At 43.0% G+C, this 21,025-nt stretch overlaps 1 protein-coding gene across 1 annotated transcript; it reads left to right on the forward strand.

Moving 5' to 3' along the window:
- The first annotated feature begins 3,443 nt into the window (after positions 1–3,443).
- On the forward strand, positions 3,444–11,845 carry oprd1b (opioid receptor, delta 1b). The gene is made up of 3 exons (XM_062539754.1): positions 3,444–3,673; positions 10,557–10,915; positions 11,304–11,845. The coding sequence occupies exons 1-3, from the start codon at positions 3,444–3,446 to the stop codon at positions 11,843–11,845; spliced, it is 1,131 nt and encodes a 376-aa protein (XP_062395738.1).
- The last annotated feature ends 9,180 nt before the right edge of the window (positions 11,846–21,025 follow it).

Genomic DNA, 21,025 nt, shown 5'->3' on the forward strand with positions numbered 1-21,025 from the left:
ACACCCATCACACTCCACTCCTTCATCTCTGCACTCGTCCTCATCAACACCTGCCCACAACTCCAGACCTACAGTACCCTGCCAAGTAGGCTAATAAATGGCACAGCATATAGCTCCCACAGCCAACGCCTATTGATCTGCCACTGTCACCAGCGGCTGCAGCCTGTGGGTGAAAATGGGCTGTTAAAGAGAATGAAGGTCCAACAAGAGTCCCATATTTAAAAACTCCTGTCCATACGGACCTTGAGCTGAACCCTTTTGCCTATTTATATTTTTCATTGTCAACAGCCTGCTGACAGATATGGGCCATCAGAGTGTAATGGGGACTATAATTTCTCACAGTGAGTTCCCGCAGAGTCCTTTGTGGCCTCTAACAATGGCGATAGAGAATAAGTCATAATCATACTGTCCTTGAGCTGTCCAAAACAGTGACACTTTGGCTGTAAAATCAACAGACCAGAGGTTGCTATGTGTGAGGTAATATCCTCCCAAATTATGCAGCAAATTCAATTGGCAAAATATGTCCTTTGGCTGAAGGAAACACTCATGTAATACTAATAGCATGTTCAATTTCAATTTCAATTTAATTTCACTTACACTAATAGAGCGCCAAAACATCACACATGTCTCATGGCGCTTTACAGAGTGTTAAAACCTTCAGATTCATGTTGCATGCAAAAGCATTGTTTATCATATTTCATCACATACAGTAAATAACACTGCGTGTTTGGCATGAAGGCAAAACAGACTGAGTCAGAGTGTAGGAGACAGATGGCCCGTGTCATGTGCGGCAGTAAAACAAGGGCAGGAGAGGGAAGAAGGGCAGAGTAGGTCCGCCCAGCTCAGTGATTCATATGAAGCCACAGTCCAGCCCACTACAGCACACAACGCTGGGAACACTCTTTCACCTCTTCTGTATAGCAGCATGGCAGCCACATCATATTGGATGCTTTGAGTGATGCAGATGGCATCTTTTGGCCATGAGCAGACAGTTAAAATCACCATAGATTTGTCATTATCTTTAGTGTGCAAACTCTATTCTTTATTCTGAGAGAGAGAGGAAAAGAAAGAGAGAGAGGGAGAGAGGGAGAGAGAGAGAGAGAGAGAGAGAGAGAGAGAGATGCGTACCCTCTCTGTTATAGCCTTTGATTGACAGTGTTGAGAAGTAACTGAATACATGTATTCCGGATTATGCATTTAAAATACAAAATATGAGTCATTGTATTCAAATAACTGTTTATCTAAATCACTATTTAAGTGTGTGGTATTCAGAGTACAGTTACACAGATAAATGTAAGGCATTGCATTTCCCCATCATTATAACATGTATGCCTTTTCAAGCTCAAGCTCAAATATTTTTTACCCTCGCATAACTGTTTCATCCACTGCTAATAAAATATGATGTAACATTTATTTAATCCAAAGTATTCAAAATACGTTACTCACTTTGAGGAATCTACTGGAATACTGTCCATCACAAAACACATTTTAGGGACACATATTCAGTAATTTGTTTGTGAAATGCATTTTTTAAAGGTAACCAATACATGGCCTTTGATGATGAAATTGACAATAACAAACATTGTGTTGTGTTCTTTTTTACTAACTGAGGAGGACTGTTGTTTTCTGAATCAAGACATTCACCTTCTTACATTTTTTTATTTGCATTAGAGATGGATGTAACATGTCCAAGTATCTTTTTTTCCCCAGTGCAACGTTTCCTTTGCAATTTTCTCTACCTCAAGAAATGAGTGAGTTGTGCAATGTACAAGATAGGAAAGAAATGGTTGTAAATGATAGACTAATCTCTATGAACAGCACAATGTAATCATTGGATATAGCCTAGTGGTTCATTAAATCAGTCTTTCTCTTGTACTTTGTACACTGTATCAAACATTATGATGCTTTTGTTCTGTGTAACCGAGTACATCCGAAAAAGTCTTTGAGGCATTTAATGAAATTATATTAAAACACAAAAAAAACCCCTAAGAACTCTCTTTTAAAAGCATCTTTTCATTTGTGCAAATCTCAAATTTGAGAGTAAGTGCGGTCCTGTCTACAGCAATTGTAGTTATATGCACCGATTGACTTATTAGTTGCAGAAACAATATGACTTCAGGCTGTTTTATGAACCTCAAAGGGTTTTATATCTCATCCGTGGCCCATAAAAACTGGCAAGGGGATATGTATAGCCTACTAATGATTCACTATCGATCTTACACATACACTTGGTCTTTCCATTATTAAAAGTCCTTCAATATTTTATATCTTCAGCTCTGTATTAGTGCATATACTGAACATTACATCGTGGATTGACAACATAATTTCCATGTGGTTGAATAAAGCTGTCACACAGGAAACAGTACTAAGAGTTCTGTGAGCCGTGTTGAATATATTCTGATGAAACACTTTCAAAGGAATTACATTTTCTTGGTCACGAGATCTATTCCATATTCCATTATACAGTCACAAATAAGGAAGGAAATATCAAAGTGTTGAATAGGATCCAAAAGTGCACAATCCTGTCCCTGAATTGCCAACAATGAAAATTGCTGAATCAACTAAGGGACCACTTGAGAACGCGAATATAATGGTTCCCTTTGCATTCAACTTGCTCACAGCCTTGAATACCAAATCGACCCTACCAAGGCACAGTAGCCTAGTGGTCCAGCACCACGGACAGCGACAAACGGTAGAGGACTATTTCAGCCTGTCTGTCTGACATCCACTGGCTAAACAATAGCCAGAAGGGACGTTTCTCTGATTAGCCATGAGAATATATTGCCCATTTGTGTGATAATGCTCTCTCTTTGAGCCCGACAGCATTTTTCAGAGAGGCTCAATGGCTTGATACTTAACTGATGTCGAAAAGACATCTGGGTTTGGCTCAGAGGGGGTTCGAGTTGGCAGGGAGATATAAACGAATATGCCAGGTGTTGGCAGCTGTATAGCCCACATATGTTATAATACGTTTGACAGAAGACTAGATTATAGCCGATCTGTCTCTATTTGCAGAGACTTCCTAAACTAATTATTGCTATTGCAGCAGACAACATATTTGAACACCAGGAGCGTAAACTGTAATAGTTATTATTGAATGGTCATTTCTCAAAAAGATTGCCTTTTAATTGTTTGGTGTCGGGAAAGACGGAAATTCATGATACAGCAGCTCGAGCCGCCAGGCGCACCCACTAGGTGGTGAGTGACCACTCACAGGAGAGTGTTTTCACAAGCATTAAGCCGCGTGGGTAGAGAGTGGTGGACGGTCAGCTGCTACTCACGGAGCGAAACCAGCCGAATCCCCCGTACTTTTGTCTTTAGCTATGTATGCAGAGACAGCCGTGTCAAATTAGGAAATAACCGCGACAGGGTTGCTACGCGCAATTCAGCTCGCAAAGTTACCCGAGTCGCTCTGAAAGCTGCGGGTCGGAGAAACTGGAGAGATGGAGCTGCCAACAATGTCCGCTTCTGATTTCGCAGATCTCTACTCTGTCATTCCGTACAATGTCACCCAGGATGATTTCCTGGCACTTTTCCCCAACAGGAGTGTCGGCGCACAGAATACGAGAAGCACTTCGGGTATCATTATTGCCATATGCATAACTGCTCTTTATTCTGTCATCTGCGTCGTGGGACTCCTCGGAAACATACTGGTTATGTACGGAGTGGTGAGGTAAGAACTATAGAGTCTTAATGAAGGCTGTGGGCAGATGTGCATAGTGCATTGAGTGAATTAAAAAAAGTTGTGCAAATATAAATATATATATATAGGACCTATGGCATTGTTAATGGCACCTTAGACAACATATAGCTCCGTAGACAACACATACTGTAGCTCATATGCTGATATATGGCCACAATAGTATTGCAGGAGGCGCGATGCAATGATGAATTGTGTGTGTACTGTTGAGTGATGCTTGCTGCATGATCGTTTGACTTCTTAGCATCATTCATTGTGTCATTTGGCAACTGTTCCTCAATATGATATTGCATTCGGTGAAAGAAAAAAATCAGGAGTCTCAGATATTATGTCAACTGGACATCAGTGGGCGATTCTGGAGTCTTTGTGTATCAGTTTACAACGGCATCTTTATCTTGTTTCTCTAGTTAAATAGTAACAAAAGTCGGAACATAATGCCTTTAACAAGAAGAATCCTTAGAGAACGAGTGTGTTGACACAATCTGCATTTAGTTGTCTCTGTACTTGTACTCACAATAAAGTAAAGTTGAATCTAATATGCCAAGTCAACATATGGTTGATAAGTCTTTTGAGGACGATTCCAAACTTTTTATGACATGCAAATTATTTAAAAAGTCAGCTACTGTTAAGGCAATTATATACCATCTGTTCTCCAAGTATCCCACATATATCCCACTCCCAGCAGCACAGAAACGGTACACCTGAGAGATGCAGCTGCTTGCTAGAGTCTATGACACCCATGCTGATGACCGGAGCAAGTGGGGTTATCAGTACAGGGCTGAGGCATGTGGGAGGGTGGGGGCAGGGTCTGGCATCACGGCTGAACTCCCCACAGGAGGGTGGTAAGAGGGGTGATTAGACATGGTGTGTGTGTGTGTGTGTGTGGGGGGGGGGGTTGCTGTTGTACACAGTGGGGACTTCTGGTGATCACGGAAATCAGAGGCTTTCACAGAGACAGAAGTCCCGTGTCATTCTGCAGGAAATTGTGTGTGTGTGTGTGTGTGTGTGTGGGGGAGGGGGGGGGGGGGGGGTTGCTGTTGTACACCTCCTGTGTAGTGCACCTTTATCTGTAGAGGCGGATGAAGAGTTATTGTAGCAACATTTCCGGCTCAATTTATCACGTCATTGCAGTAATGCTGCTTCTCCCTCTTTTTGGTTATCTTTAGTTTCTACGTATCAGCGTCATGCAAGCTAAGAGCAAGCTAAGAGTTTCATGTCACTTGTTCTCAACTGAAGTGTGCAGAGGGAGACAAATCTCATATGGTTGGCTAAGCAATGATGCCGGTACTTCTGCAATTTGATTGTCTTTATTGTCCCTAAGGCCTGTGCGCCCGACACAAGGGTGTTACTGGGTATTTACGTTGATATGTTGAGCGCAGCAAAGGCAGAAGGGACAAGACTTTCAAAATGGACCCTTTTCACACCATAACTGTGGTAGTAGTGGGACGAGTGGATTCAGAGGATGATTGGTTCTGGTAAATAACATATTTGTAGTCTCTTGGAGATGGTGTGCATTTGGCTTTTGTTTAACGGATGTGAAAAGAATGCAAGCTGTGTTTTGGAGAAACCTTCTCTTCATTTAAAGGGTGCTATCATTGACTTTGAGCCATTACATTTTTTTATCGGAGTGATTATTTGCACCCGGGTGTAAATAGTGGAATGGAGGCATTTTCTTATTTGCACCCAAACCGGAAATGCGTGCTATCCAACATAGCGGGACCATCTTGGCAGGAGATGGCCTACCTAAATCTAACAAGTTAGGATTATTAAAACTATATTTGAGATGGGAAAGTGGTGCTAAATTTCCACAAACTTTATTCAGTGAACGGGTAAAGCCGTCCGTTTGCAAGCACAATCAAGAAACACGATCTTTTTGTTTTGTTTACCGTTACCTAGCAACCCCAACAAGTTAGTCAATAATTAGTATTCTCCCCTCCCTCTTCGACGGGGCGTAGTACAGCGGTAAAGTCACTGTGTTACCATGCACGAAGTGCTGGGTTCGAACTTTAGATGATTTTTTTTTTTTGTTGCCTGCCAAAGTAGCTGCTACGCACCATGACTTCTTTTTTCTTAGATGACGTTACCTCGCGGCAAATAAGAGTTTGTGCTTTTTGAACCTGTCAAAGATTTACTGGTTTTATTTCAGTTATGAGTAGAGTTAAGTAGAAGTAGGCTTCAGTAGTTGTTAGAAAGGTTGTGTTTTGACTTTGAGCCCCCAACGCTGCCTGGAAGGCGCTTAGGCGTGGGTTAAGGTTAAGGTTAGGGTTAAGGTTAGGTTAAGGTTAGGGTTAAGGTTAGGAGTAGGATTAAGTGTTTTTAAGTCAACAGTGGCAGCGCTGCCTGGAAGACAACTCAGAAAACAACTCTTTAAAGTAGCTTGTCTTTGATGAAGCTACCACATGACCACTCATTACCCTAATATTTGTATAATCACTTCCAAGTAACCCAGACATGGCAAAACAGCTAAAAACTGTTCAAAACTATTAGGCCTAGCCTACTGTAGAGCTGGTAAATACACAGGCCTATTGACAGAGAACATGGATGTTAGACATCGGGTGTAAATAGTATTGTTGATTATTACACTATTTACACCCGGGTGTAAATAGCAATGTTGATTATTACACTATTTACACCCGGGTGTAAATAGTAATGTTGATTATTTGCACCCGGGTGTAAATAGTAATGTTCATTATTTACACCCGGGTGCAAATAGTCTCTGCCTTTTTTTATTGAATTCATTCATTCATTGAATTCATGGATGGGATCGGGGCATATGTGATTAACTGTCGAGCTCAAATATCAACAATCCTCTACTGTATTAGGATTAAGGACTGTACCTTTAATCAAAAACCCTCTACTGTATTAGGATTGAGGACTGTACCTTTAATCAAAAACTCTCTAGGCCTACTGTATTAGGATTGAGGACTCTACCTTTGATGATCTCGTCAAGTGGATAACGTAGAGCACTCAGATAGCCTTGGTGAGGTCAAAGAATGCACCGTAAGCGCTGTGCTTTGAAGATCCCTCTCAAGAGCTTGTGTGTATATATCAAGAATGGCAATTTGTATGCCTGGCCTTTAAAAGATTGATTATCATGCTGTTTTTGAAAACCCACTGTATGGTAGATGGACAGCATTTATATAGCACTTTTATCGACTCCTGCAAAGCACTTTACAATGTCATGCCTCACATTCACCAATTAATACACACACACACACACACACACACACACACACACACACACACACACACACACACACACACACACACACACACACACACACACACACAAACACCAATGGTGGAGGCTGCCTTGTGGAGCACTGGGGTTAAGTGTCTTGCTCAAGGATACTTGGACAGGGTCAGGAGGAGCTGGGGTCGAACCGGCAACCTCAGATGCTGGACGCCGACCCTAACTCCTGAGCCACTGCCGCCCTGTATCACAATCATTTACTGAGGAGGATGACCTTATCCGGGTCTTGCTTACTTTATGTTGATACTCCCTTACCTTTTGTCCAAAAATATATGTTGGCAGCAAAGAGGAGATATACTGTAGGTTTTCAAAACAAGAGGCTCAGAGGAAAAAAACAAAATATGAACCAGAAATATGAACCAGAAATATGAACCAGAAATGAGCCAGCTGTTTTCATCACAATATACTGTAGATTGCTTAGCAACGCACAATCTTGCCATTTATTCCCTAAACAAATCATTTAGTAATGTTTTGCCAACTGTCACAAATGCCTTGTATTGTATTTTCTTCTTCACATTCAAATGTTGCTCTTTTTTGGACTATTATGGCCCTTATGAAGTGTGTTACTGGCACAGATAATCCTTTCCAGCACAGATCTAAGATGAAGTGCTTGAAAATATGAAAAGCATAGAGCAAAAAGGCTTCTTGTGAATTACATGTCACATAGTTATTTTCCAATTAACTGAGTAATGATGGTGCTGGAAGTTTCATCTCAGTAAAATCAACCTCCACACCTAAGTTGAAGTCATCACGTAGACAAAATTAAATATATCATTGGCTGTGATTGACGTTTACAACGAGCCATAACATGGTCACAGGTTCATGGCGGTTGGTTGAAAAGAAATCTCCTCGTCTCTATTAGACATCTCACAAGAGAGGTTCATCTTACATGAGAGGATAATTGCTCAAGAGGGCAGCTCAAGAGTGCTCTACTCAAACCACATGTGAGATCCTGTCCAGTAGATGGGGCGAATACATGAGGGCAGGAGGGGACAGCAGCGCAGAGAAACGTGTAACGATACGTTTATATGCTGCATGACGCCCTGAAACTGAACTGCTAAGGCTGGGATTATACTTGTTGTTAGACCAAGCGTACTGTAAGCGTATGCGCCCGTGTGCGACCTGCTGTGTCCTGTGTACAGACTCGCGGCAGCATTATGCACCCAACTGGAGGTCTTCACTAGGGGGAGACTATAGTAACATCAGATGTGGATGTGGCCATGTGCCATTGTTTACTTTCATGATTGCCCCCAGCTTCGATGTCGATAATGCATCTTGCAGTCACCTTTTATTTGGAGTGATCGCCCCCTACTTTCTTATCAGTATTGCATCTCGCGGACGCGTCATGTTCGCTTGCGACGACGTGCACGACCGACGCACCAAACGACCGCAAAATACGCGAGGCAGCCATGATGCGAACACGAACGCGTTGTCTGCAGCAAGTCTAAACCTGGCTTAAGAGGTCATCTAGTGTTCTGACCTCTCCCACATACCCACACCAATCAGCCTTCAATGTTGCACTGGAGTGAAAGAAAACATGTACAAAGGAGATACTGAAAAGTGACTAACCATGATCTCCTATTGTGTTAAATGCTGTTCTACCTCTACCTGGAATCAAGGTTCACAGGACAATATTCTGTCTGATTTAAACTATGTGGGTCATACACATGTGGAAAATGCATGGCAGAGATTCACTGCTCAGCCATTATCCTTTTCTCAAGAGCTTTCCTTCACATACAGACCTTGAGCCGAAACTCAATAATCCGACAAACAGCTGCTAAGGGAATTCAATGACAGGACCACAGCAGAACGGTTTCAGTGAAGGACATTTCACATGTCACATAATTAGAAACGGCACTGCAAATCATATTTGGATTGCATTCCATATCAAGATGTCCATACACCTGTGGACAGTGGACACAAGGGACTCTTTCAGTGCCAAGAATTGATCAAATATATTGTAGAGACTGGACAAATACACATTGTAACAGATGTTTAATACAATACACCTCTATGACTCTACATTTAAGAGTGTTTATCCAAGCAGTTACAGTTTGGAGTAATTTCACCCTAGGGTTGGACCATGACCTCGAGCCAAGCTCCCAGAAGCGTTTTTCCCTTGGATCGAACACTGGTAGAGTTACTGCCATTAGCCAAATGGCTTATAGTGCAGGCGCTAATGGAACCAACAGTCTATTACCCCACTAATAGTGCCCGGAATGGGACCAAACTTATAATTGTACAAATACTGTAGGGTCTGTACTCATAAAACGAGGCACACATACTGTACACACGCATGTGACGTCGACACAGCGGTAAAGGGCCGTTCACACCAAGAACGATAAACATTATATTTGTATATAAACAAATATGTTTAATGATATCGTTGGGGATCACTTTCAGAGCGATTTTGAGAACGATAAAAAGCTACAGCCAATCAGAACCCATAATATTTTAGCCATCACGTTCTTTAACACGAGAAGAGACTTTTCTTATCGTTGGCCAGTGTGGACGCTTTTATCGTTATCGTTATCGTTATAGTTACCGTTATTGTTCTTGGTGCATGCTGCTTAACAGTAGCAGCAGAGAGTAGGTCTGGATGGGTGTCTTCTGGGTGGGCTGGAGGTCAAGGTGGCCGGACCCCCAGGTGAAATTACCCTCGAGAAGAGTGAGAGTATGTTTCCAGAAAAATTAACTCAAGAGCATTGCATTCTTCACACCTTGTTTGACTAAACCATTTGAGTGACAGGAACACACACACACACACACACACAAGATTACACATAGACACATAAGTTATTCTCACCAGACTGTTTAGTACGTTTTTGGCCAAGATACTTGTATAATGGTGGAAAACAGTGTCTTGTCACTGTGTGGTGTGGAAAAGCAGGTGTGAAGAGAGATTGTGGATTTTGTGTGAACTCTCTGGTGTGAAAACAGCAAGCATCTCATTGTAGCCATTATTGGCAGAGATTTGGAGTGACTCAACAGTGGCTCTTAAGAGAGAGTTCCCTGAATTACAGTGTCGACTGAAGAGCTACCAACGTACCATGTTGTTCCTGGTACTCTCACTTATTCATATTCAGAGTGATTGGAAATTGTTTTACCCCAGATGGCATATTTCATTTATTAGTTTGTAATTATCAACTGTCCATATTTTATAAAGCTGATTTATCTGTGCGACCAGCCAGAGGCAGGGTATGTAGTGCATTATCATGAAGTGGCCTAGTCTTGGCGAGGTCAGAGAATAGAGCGTGAGCGCTTAGCTTCAAAGACCCCTCTCAAGATTTCTCTGTAGGACAAGCCAGAGGCCTCATGTAATGCATTAACATGAAATAATACTTGTTAAACAATGAACATCTGAAAGATAAAAACATTGTTTATTCTGTTACTGTATGCTCAGAGCATGCCAGTCCTTGGCTGTCTCCGCGGTATTCAAACATTCAAGGCTGCAGGCAGCATGAATATACTGTACCAACTGCAAGATACTTTCACTGTGTTGGTCAGCGATCTGTCACTATGAATGTACAGTATAGTGTGTTTGATGTGCTGCGGTATCATCGTTTGTCAACAGAAGATTATATCCAGGTTTCTTCCCATCAGATACACCAAGATGAAGACCGCAACCAACATCTACATCTTTAACCTGGCATTAGCCGACGCGCTAGCCACCAGCACGCTGCCCTTTCAGAGTGCCAAGTATCTGATGAACACGTGGCCTTTTGGAGAGCTGCTCTGCAAGCTGGTGATCGCCATCGACTACTACAACATGTTCACCAGCATCTTCACCCTCACCATGATGAGCGTGGACCGCTACATCGCCGTATGCCACCCGGTGAAGGCGCTGGACTTCCGCACCCCCACCAACGCCAAGATCATCAACGTCTGCGTGTGGATCCTCTCCTCCGCTGTTGGGGTGCCCATCATGATCATGGCCGTGACTGTTCCAGTGAGCGACAAAGGTACATGGCTGTGTGTTGCGTTGTGTTGTGTTTTGCTTTGTTGGTGTTTTGTTGTTGTTCTGTGTTGTGGTTGTGTTATGTTGTGTTGTGTTGTTTTGTTTTGCATTACGTTTGGTGTTATTTTGTTGTTGAGTTGCGTTGCGTTGTGCTTTGTGCAATGCCAGTGGAAGGTCACAACTGTTTTCTGCATCTGCATCACGTACTCACTTGTGTAACATCTGCATTGTGTTAAAACATTTAAGAATCGCAGCATCTGGCAATTGGCTTGCGTGAGGCAGCAGCTGTTACTGTAGTCGTAGGCACGAGGTTCAACTAAAAGCGTGCAGAGGTCCTTTAAGGGCTGTCAGCGCCTCCACTAATGGCTGCTCCCACCCGCTTCCTCTCACAGGAGTCACCATCTGCACGCTGAGGTTCCCTCAGCCCGACTGGTACTGGGACACGGTCACCAAGATCTGCGTGTTCATCTTCGCCTTCGTGGTGCCTGTGCTGGTCATCACCGTGTGCTACGGCCTGATGATCCTGCGGCTGAAGAGCGTGCGCCTGCTCTCGGGCTCCAAGGAGAAGGACCGCAACATGCGGCGCATCACGCGCATGGTCTTGGTGGTGGTGGCGGCCTTCATTGTCTGCTGGACGCCCATCCACATCTTCATCATCGTCAAGACGCTGGTGGAGGTGGACAAGGGCAACCCGCTGGTGGTGGCCAGCTGGCACCTGTGCATCGCGTTGGGCTACACCAACAGCAGCCTCAACCCCGTGCTCTACGCCTTCCTGGACGAGAACTTCAAGCGCTGCTTCCGCGACTTCTGCCTGCCATTCCGGGCGCGCGCGGCGGGCCAGGGCAGCTTCTCGCGGGCGCGCAACACCACCCGCGAGCCCGTGTCCGTGTGCGGCGGCGCCGGCACCACCGAGTCCGTCAAGAGGCCGGCGTGACTAGGCGTGGAGCGGGAGTCCCCCCGGGCCGCCCCGCTCAGCGTGAACCAGGACCTCCGCACAGAGGTCACTCAGATCTCCACCACCGAGTTCTAACACAGCCAGTCCTCCGGGCAGGAGGAAACGGGCTCCACCAACGGGCTCCTTCTCCTCTTTTCCCTCTCTCAATCTCCTTCTTACTCTTTTCTCCTCTCTCTGTGCCTCTGTCTCTCGTTTTTCTCTCTTTCGTTTTCACTGTCGCTCCTTATTTCTCTCTCTCTCTCTCTCTCGCTTTGCGGAAAAGGGGAAGAAATGGCAGAGAAAATGAAGTCACGGCTTAAGAGTCATTTATGAGAACTCGACATGACAGCTTACAATATCCAGAGGTCACATCAGCATCCCCACAACAGAATTCTGTGTACTCTGCGATTTGTCATAGATGTCTTAAAATATAAAATGGGGACAGTCTGCACAGAGATGAAAAAGAAGAGGGGGGGAAAAGCAGACATGGGTAGGTGCAGCGGAATTGGATACTCGGTTAGCGGATAGCGGATGTGACAGTGTGGCCGTTCAGTCTGTTCCACTGCGCTGCTGAGTCTTTCTGACGTTAGTGGGCTGTTTAGAACCCCGGTGGCAAGTGGTGTCACACTGTAGAACTGTGTTCCCATGTGGGTACGGTTACTTACGGAACCCAAGGAAGAATCTAAGCAGTCACGGATGCATGCAGAGGAGAGGAGAGCAGATGAGGGCAAGTGTGAAGGAGCTCGAACCCCATGGTCACACTGGGATGATAATGCCGTAAGAGGAAAAACAATTCAATACAGACTCAATGACTCATTGCAAGATCAAACAAGAGACTCGGAGGAAGAGGAGAGGGAAGAAGCGGAGGAGTTGGGGAGGTTTTTAGAGGCAAAGCTGTCTGTTTAGATTTTAGAAGTCTCCTTCTGATGGCATCAAGCCCAGAAATGATGATGTAAAAAGACATTCACAGATCATAAGCCTTACTACTGAACTCTTCAACATGACTGTAATCACATTTGAAAGGGTTTGCTCAAAGACAACAACAAAATGAGGGGGAAAAGAAAGAAATTGGTCACATAAAAGTATGATGACAAAAAAGAGGAAGTGTTCTTACATTTAGATTGCTCTCACAAATATGTTGTGCTTTATTACAGACAAAGTCACATAGAATTCGTCATTGGTGGGTGTTCATATTGAAATGCAGTCTTGTCTATAATAACATATACAGTATATCTGATCGTATTTCATCTTAAGATATATTAGGGATGCACCAAATCCAAGATACGGTTTTGGATTCAACCACGTCTTCAGCTGTTTGAAGAGATTTGGATTTAAACCAAACCTACCATGTTGTAATCCTATGCACCTTGACATAATGATGTTGCAAGTGATTATGGGAAGGTGTTTACATTTGTTACTTGCCATTGTGGGACAGTGGAACTGGAAGTGATAGGCAAGAAAAAGTATTGTGATTTATAAGCTTAAGTGTTATGATCTGTGCGTGAGCATCATAAAAAGTTATTGCCCATTCTTTTTTGGGAATTATAATTAAAGAGGAAAATGCTCAACAAACATTGCTATGAGATTATGTATTCATCTATATCTGTTTTGTTGCTTTCAAAAGAGCATTTTTTAACCAGTGATATTGCTCAAAACAGCACCAAACCTCGTCAGTAGCTTACTCCTCTTGAGTTGGTTAATTTTCGCCGGAGTTACACTTTAAATAATGATTTCAGTATTCGACCAAGCCTGACAAACCCGGATTCGGTGCATCCCTAAGATATACTGTATACTGTATCGCAGAGTATGTTATACTATTATACTGTAAGACATTTTAGTTGTTTATGGTGAACACAGCAAAGTATGTCTGATCTTTACAGTCTTTCCCATAAACATTGATAAAACACCAACATTTTGTATCTACTATGTGGCTGCTTCTGTACAAGTTGATAGCAAGTTTCTGCTGGATGTTACATTGAGTATGGTCTTCAGGAGGAAATATTGAGAACTGGAAGACTTGTTTTCTGATGTGATCCTGGCCGAACTGCATCATGGCAGTACAGTAGGTGAGATATGGATGTGGCTGTGTCTACCTCTAGCAGTGTGTCCATTTATACTTTGGATAAAAAAGTGTCTGCTAAATGAATAAATGTAATTTATACGTTTTGCCTTAAATTGCAAGCTTTTGCCAGAGATATCTGAGATGAGATGTTGTCCATAGTTGTCTGATATGTTGCTTTTATGGCCTTTGTGATAATTATCTATACTGCTTTAAAAGGAGATTTTTGAAATGCTGGATGTTGCACTGCCCTCTTTGTTTAATATGTTATGGTGGTGGTCATTTTTGTGGTCATTAGACGAACATGTCGAGGGTTTAGAACCAAAGGGGCGTAAGTGACATTTCACCAACTTTACAGGAGAGCCAAAACAAATCTAACTGCTTCTATGTTCACAGTTAAAGACCTTTGGTTTTTGTTCAATAACTATATATTTATAAATATTTTACTTCTATAATTGTGTCAGCTAAGAGAGCTCATCAAGAGCTTTCAGGTGATATATATAACTCAATTTTGACCAAAATGTCACTTACGCCCCTTTGGTTCTCAGCCCTCAATGTATTTTTTGAGCTTGGTAACCTTTTGCACAAATGTTTAATGTGGTCAAAGTATGGTGGGTTTGCCGTTACCCACTCACCTCATCAGTCAGTGGGAAATGTGGGAAATACTCTGTGTACAAGTGTGAATTCAGAACTGTGTACTTATCTTCTGTTATGAGCTGAGTAAAGTGTTTGTAATGATGCTGCTGAGTAATAGAGGGGGGAACGTTGTCAACCAGTTATTGAGTTTCAGAATCACATTTCAATTCTGCTCAAGCCTGGTTCAACAGCTGCATTCTATGATACATATTAAATGTGTTGAATTTGTATTGAACACATCTCCTTTTACCCAATAACAGAAAATCAGATGACAGTGTTATATTTGATGGTCTGTCCTAACACTTTCTTTGAAAGGGTCCACTGAGGGCAAGTACTATTTGTAATCTAATCAACATGTCTTCACATACTGTACTAAATGTAAGGAGAACAGTCCTGACAAAGTCAAAGACAATGACTGCCAGTATACCATAGTACTGAGGTAGGCACATCATGTAAATATGTCTGTACATAAATATACCGTGCTTATATGTAAATATTAGTATGAATACCGATATTATACTGCAACGTTGAGCTTATTCAAATAGTGAAAGGTGTTAAGGCTACTGGTTAATTCAAGCCTAATTAATTTTTAACACAGCAGTGAAATGAAAAGACCGTCCTACGTAACCTTCACTTTAAAAGAAATTAAATATTAATATGTGAAACGAGTCTAACATGACCCAAATTAAACGCACAGCCATGCTCTTCTTACACAAATGAATGCATAAAGCATCTCCTCACAGCAAACAATGGGCTTTTGTGTCAGCAATGACAATGTGTCTTGGCCATTTGCAAAAACTACAGAGCTCAAATGCTGTATGTGCAATGTGTTAACGTACATAACTGAATCCCTGGAAGTCACTGAAAATGCAGGCAATCCTTAGCCTGGGTGTTCCCATCCTGCCTTGCGCGGTGATTTCATTCACGCTGATAAGGCAGTCTGGAAACCCTAATTTTTGCTTGAGATAGGGGACCAATCACAAAACAGGGGGGGAAGCAAGACGATGATGAGCTATGCACAGACACATTTGATAGACATCCGTGGCGCCCAATGAACGGATCTGGGCATTTTTTCAAAATGAGAAAATGAACGTCTTGTTGCCAGACTACGTCTCATTAGAGAAGTGGTAGGTGCTAGCCAGGCTAGGCAATCCTGATAATGGAAAGGGCTGGCTACTACCTTTTCTCAGGGACACTGTTAAATGGTCCACGGAAAGAATGGAAGGTTAGTCAGAAATTATTATTCTAATGTCAGTTAGAACATTGCATGAGGGTGTTAATGCAGGGTCATTGGATTCATTTAGAGGAGGCAAATGAACAAGTGAAGAGTGATAATCATGTGACTGCAACTGCTGATAGAACCCTTGGACATTTAAACACAAGTAGGCTACACATGCCTGGTCATCCACAGACAGAAACACACAAACACACCTTTTTTTTTATTTGGATCCAAAAATTAAGCAAGGGAAACAAGATCACACACACACATACACAATCACAGAGAGAGAGAGAGAGAGAGAGAGAGAGAGAGAGAGAGAGAGGGAGGGAGAGATCTTCAAAAGCCCATAACCGTTTGAAGAGTCCTTTGCTCTGTGTAAGATTAATGAAATATGAAATAAAACTCTGAGAGGTTCAGGTGTAAGAAGAAAGATGAGGGTTTTTTTGTTCAAAACGATAGTGATGATTAGACTTGTGCAGATGGACGACTACTGAAGGGACATTACGCTCAGCAACCCTTTTGCACATTCTGTCTGGGCGATCACATTATGAAGATGATTTTGGGGCAAATTGGCCGAGGCAGGCCGCAACATGGCTTTCTGGGAATGGAACGAATTGCCTAACGCACCATTAGCCAATGTTTTTGCAGGACTAGACGAGGAGACATACATGTTTTTGTCCAACTAGTCCTGAGAGTTGATGCTTAAATGTAAATGGGTGCATGACCCACATCCCAAGTGTCATCATTCCCTGTGATTTGCTCAGCTCAAGTGCACAAGAAATAGAATATTTTCGCTAAAAGCAGCTAATACCGCATGTATCCCAAGGTCTACTTCAGAACATTAATTAATTTAATGTTTCAGTGAAGCGGAACAAAGTGAATTTGCACAGCACACTTGATGGAATATAACAACAGCAGCAGGGCAGCGTGTACAAGGGACTGTAAACATGCTGGCCTGTCTCTTGCTGCATCAGAGGAGAGGAGTGAGGCAGAAGGAGGTCAGATTTGTAGTTGCTGCTACCATTTTAGACCCGATTTTTGAATGCACTTCACCATCACGCAGTGCTATTTCATTTGGTGTTCTGTTGTTTACTCATTTGAACTACCTGTTTTTTTAAGTGCCTCTACTGTTATGTGTTCCCACCCACATATTGTGATGGACAGATCTAGATAGATAAAAAGATAGAAAGATAGATAGATACAGTAGATAGTTAGATAGATGTATAGATACAGTAGATAGATGTGTCGATTTATGACATGATATTACCACAAAGAGAGAGAGAGGGATGCATGCCAGAAATGTAATATAAATCATACTTGTCTCTCCCAGTCAAGCTCATCTGATCGTCCAAAAAAAAAAAAAAAATGAAAAGGGAGTTGAACAAATTAAGAATGAGGACGCTGAAGCACGACAAACAACGTGGGTTGGACAGGAGGCTTAAAACTCCAAGCTCGGGGCATGCGATTGATGTCGATAGGCATCTGTGACACCTTCAGCTTGTGGTTGACTTGAGCTCCCTGCCTGAGGTTGCAACAGGACACACACACAGCGCACAAACACACACACACACACACACACACACACACACACACACAGACACACACACACAAACACACACACACACACACACACACACACACACACATACAGCAGCCAAGCGGAGCGAAGCATGCAGCACAGCACAGTGCAGCGCGCTAAACCACTACCCCTCCATGCATTCATAACCCTGTTGAATATTGCAAAAAGAGCAATTCCCCACTGAGACGCAAGCGCTTGCAGCATGATCTGAATATAAAAAGTATGTGTGTGTGTGTGTGTCTGTGTGTGTAGGGCTGGGTGCGGGGGGGGGGGGGGGGGGTACAGAAAAGTGCCAGGGGAGGTAAAGGACTGTACTGTGTCGATGTGAATATGCGCGTGCATGCAGTTCAGAGCAATTATATCACAGCAGTAAAGTATCTTCTCAGAGTGAAACACAGAGGGGTGGGGGGGTGGGTATTCTCAGAGAAGATGTTGCACATGCTGCAGACAAGGAAGGAAACAAGCAATACAAATCTGGATACAGTACTTCTGGTGAGAGGGCGCAGATAATGAGGTCCCGAGTACTGATGTTTACCCTGCTCCCCTGCGCTGATGTTTGGCCTGCTCCTCTGCTCCCCTGCGTTGATGTTCACTCACTGGAGGAGGGGATGCTGATGAGCGTCGCCACGGCAGCAGTTGGCCTGGCCCTGATCTGCCTTGGATGCCATTATGACATCAGACAGAACACTTGTGGGCAGAACACTCCATCGCTTGTGGACAGAACTGCATCTCCTTTCGCCTTCCCACCTCTCGTATGCTATCTCTATATGTCATGTTATCAAATCTCAGCCCATCGCAGAAGGACGCTCACCACCATCCCCCTTTAAGACCACATGAGAGAGAGAGAGAGAGAGAGAGAGAGAGAGAGAGAGAGAGTGCATGCTGATGATGTCCTCTGAGCTCTGCATGACAGCAGTGTGTCATGTTGACGCACACGTTCCTCTCAGCTGTCTGCGCATCAGGATGACCTGACCCCACCTGGGGCCTCCTGTCCAGCCAGTGTGTCACCACCGCCACACATGAGCCATGACCCAGATCATAACTCAGCCAGAGCGCCAGTCCACGGCACCTGCCCCCAGGCCTCAGAGTGTGTGTGTGTGTGTGTGTGTGTGTGAGTACCCTGCGTCCGTGGAGGTAGAGCTGACTTGTCAGCGTGCAGCGGGTGTAGATGACACACAGGCTGAAACGGCGGCGAACATGAGCGCACCTCCTTAATGGCATGTTGCCGACATAAGTGGTTGAATTCAATTTCACCAGAAAAACAATCTAGCTGAAGTGCTTATGCATTCTTTGAAGTAGAAGAAATTGCAACGTGAAGGATCTTGCTCTGTGTGCTGCTCCCCTACATATTAAGCATGAGAGAGAAACCTTGATTTGACAGTTAGTCCTTTGAACATCCACTATACAGTAGAGACAAAATTATTCGGATGCTTGCCATTACACCTACAGGAGCTTCACTGATATCCCTTTCTGAATTCATGGCTACTAATGTGGAGTCAGGTTCCCCTTAATAACCATAACTGACTCTTTTGGGAAAGGTTTTATTGGAAAGATTTGAAATGATCTGTGGACATGTTGCCCATTCATTTTGCCTGGCTAACAGTGCCCATTTAATACCTAGTTAATCCCAAGGTTGGTTGATGATGCAGATAACCCTGTCCATGTTTCCAGCATCCATAAAGATGAAATAAGGGAACAGAATGCAGCAGTTTCTTTCATGGTGCTCACAATGTTTCGTTATCATCATTTTTCATACAACTGAAGAGACTTCTCATCAATCATACTGTATGATACTACCACCTTACAACACCAGGGAACTAGATGGTTACATTATGAAACTCCTCCTTAGGTCATTTTAGGGTTAAATCAGGCCAATATTAGGCCTACTGTAGTTCTATATAATCTATACATATCTGAGAGCATGCCTGAAGCCTTTGTGTCAGAACAACAATAATTGTTTAGCATATGGCCTTGTTCTTGTTCCTGTGTGGTCTTATGCATTGCTCCCAGGTGGACCTGATTAATTAAACTTAACCATCTGGCCTCTCATTCTTGGAAACTGTATACATTCTCTGGGCCATGATGTGACATGGAAACATAATCAGTATCTTATACACAGCACAGATCCTTTTGCTCATCTTTATACCAGCCTTTAAAGGTACAGCATGCAAATCTTTACCTTAATATAGTCTCTACGGAGCCAATTTGATGGTAAACAAACTTGTAATAGGGGAATCGTTCACCTGGCATAGCCATAGAGCATAGCCATAGTGGGTCACTACCGGGAGAACCAGCAATGCAACTCCCAAGAATTGCCGTCCCGAAGACATCTCGCGAGAGTCATGAAACATACCTTATCAGAAGATATAGCTCTTTGGGGATATTTTTTCCTGTTGTTAGTCCTTTGTCTCCACTACTAAATCATTTTTAATTGTGTGCAGGGGGAATAAGCCATGACAAGCAGGGTATTTACAACGGCAAGGTCAAATATAAAAGTATCGCAACTCTAGGGCCAGCTCTACCTGAAACTACTTAGTATACATTTAAGGGTTGTCTTGCAAGCAGATAACCTTAGTTCAATCTCTATATCCTTGTACAATAAATGGGAGTCCTTGTCTAAAGGGAAATTAGCCCAAAACCTTCAAATCAGAATGGCATGCACTCATAATCTATTCAGTTCATGTTCACAATCCGATCTCTTGTGGGAGGCAAAGATTGGTTTCTTCTTTCTGTCAGCCAATCAGAAATGCAGTAAGCTCCTACAGTAGTTATGTAACGAGATGGTTGACATTAAGTTGCTGAAAAGTTTGGACAGGAGCGCTGCTCATGAGAGAGACTGCTGATACCTGTACTGAGATGGTAAATATTTAAATAGCATTTGCTATTTATAGTTATTCCTATTTGTCCTTACAAGACATGTTTGTTTGCATGCACACAAACACACACTGCACTGCTACAGCATACTGACTACATCACACCCATTCTTTGTTCTAGTGTTTTTTAAATTGGCATAATGGTAGGGTATGGATTTTTCTTTTTTGGCAATTTTTGCAAAATCACTTGAGATCCTATTCCTAACCCACAGTCACTGAGTTGAAAGCACTGAAATGGAACCCGTCAACCATCTGTGGAATGGGCAGGGCTCGAAAAACTCGAGACAATTATATCCATGACCCTCTAGTATCATTTCACAGCTCATTCATCAATCTAACGGTCATACTCCTCATCCACCCACCCACCCATCTTGAAATTGTTCTCTGAAAGTCACGACTAAGTTAAGTGGATCAAATCCTTGTTTAGCCTCTCATTATTCACAACATGTAGACTACATAAAGGTTACGTTTCAGGCGATTACAAGCCAAAAGACAAGCCTGCAGCAGTCTGAAGTTATGGCTACACCCTAGCAACACCCCATCCATTGGATAGCCAAACAATTCAGTTGCCTCAGTGAAATATCATCATATCTCATGAATCTAATCATATTTGCTGTTTGCACACATCTCTACACACCTATTGCTCTTGGTGACATAATATCTCACCAATTCTTCACTCAACACATGGCAAGGTGTGTCTGTACAATAAATGGTTCCCGAGTAATCCTCTCTAGAACATGCCCTTAGACACACAAACATAACTCAAAAAGTAATGAATGCATTGTGAACAGTATAGGAGAGGCACAACTCTGTG

Source organism: Sardina pilchardus, chromosome 6 (genome assembly GCF_963854185.1).
Source record: "Sardina pilchardus chromosome 6, fSarPil1.1, whole genome shotgun sequence".
Taxonomy (NCBI): Eukaryota; Metazoa; Chordata; class Actinopteri; order Clupeiformes; family Clupeidae; genus Sardina; species Sardina pilchardus.

Excerpts from the sequence above, each read along its gene's own strand:
- oprd1b (XM_062539754.1), top strand. The coding sequence starts at position 3,444 with ATGGAGCTGCCAACAATGTCCGCTTCTGATTTCGCAGATCTCTACTCT. Across the intron at positions 3,674-10,556 it reads GTTATGTACGGAGTGGTGAG|ATACACCAAGATGAAGACCG; the intron begins GTAAGAACTATA and ends TCTTCCCATCAG. Across the intron at positions 10,916-11,303 it reads TGTTCCAGTGAGCGACAAAG|GAGTCACCATCTGCACGCTG; the intron begins GTACATGGCTGT and ends TTCCTCTCACAG.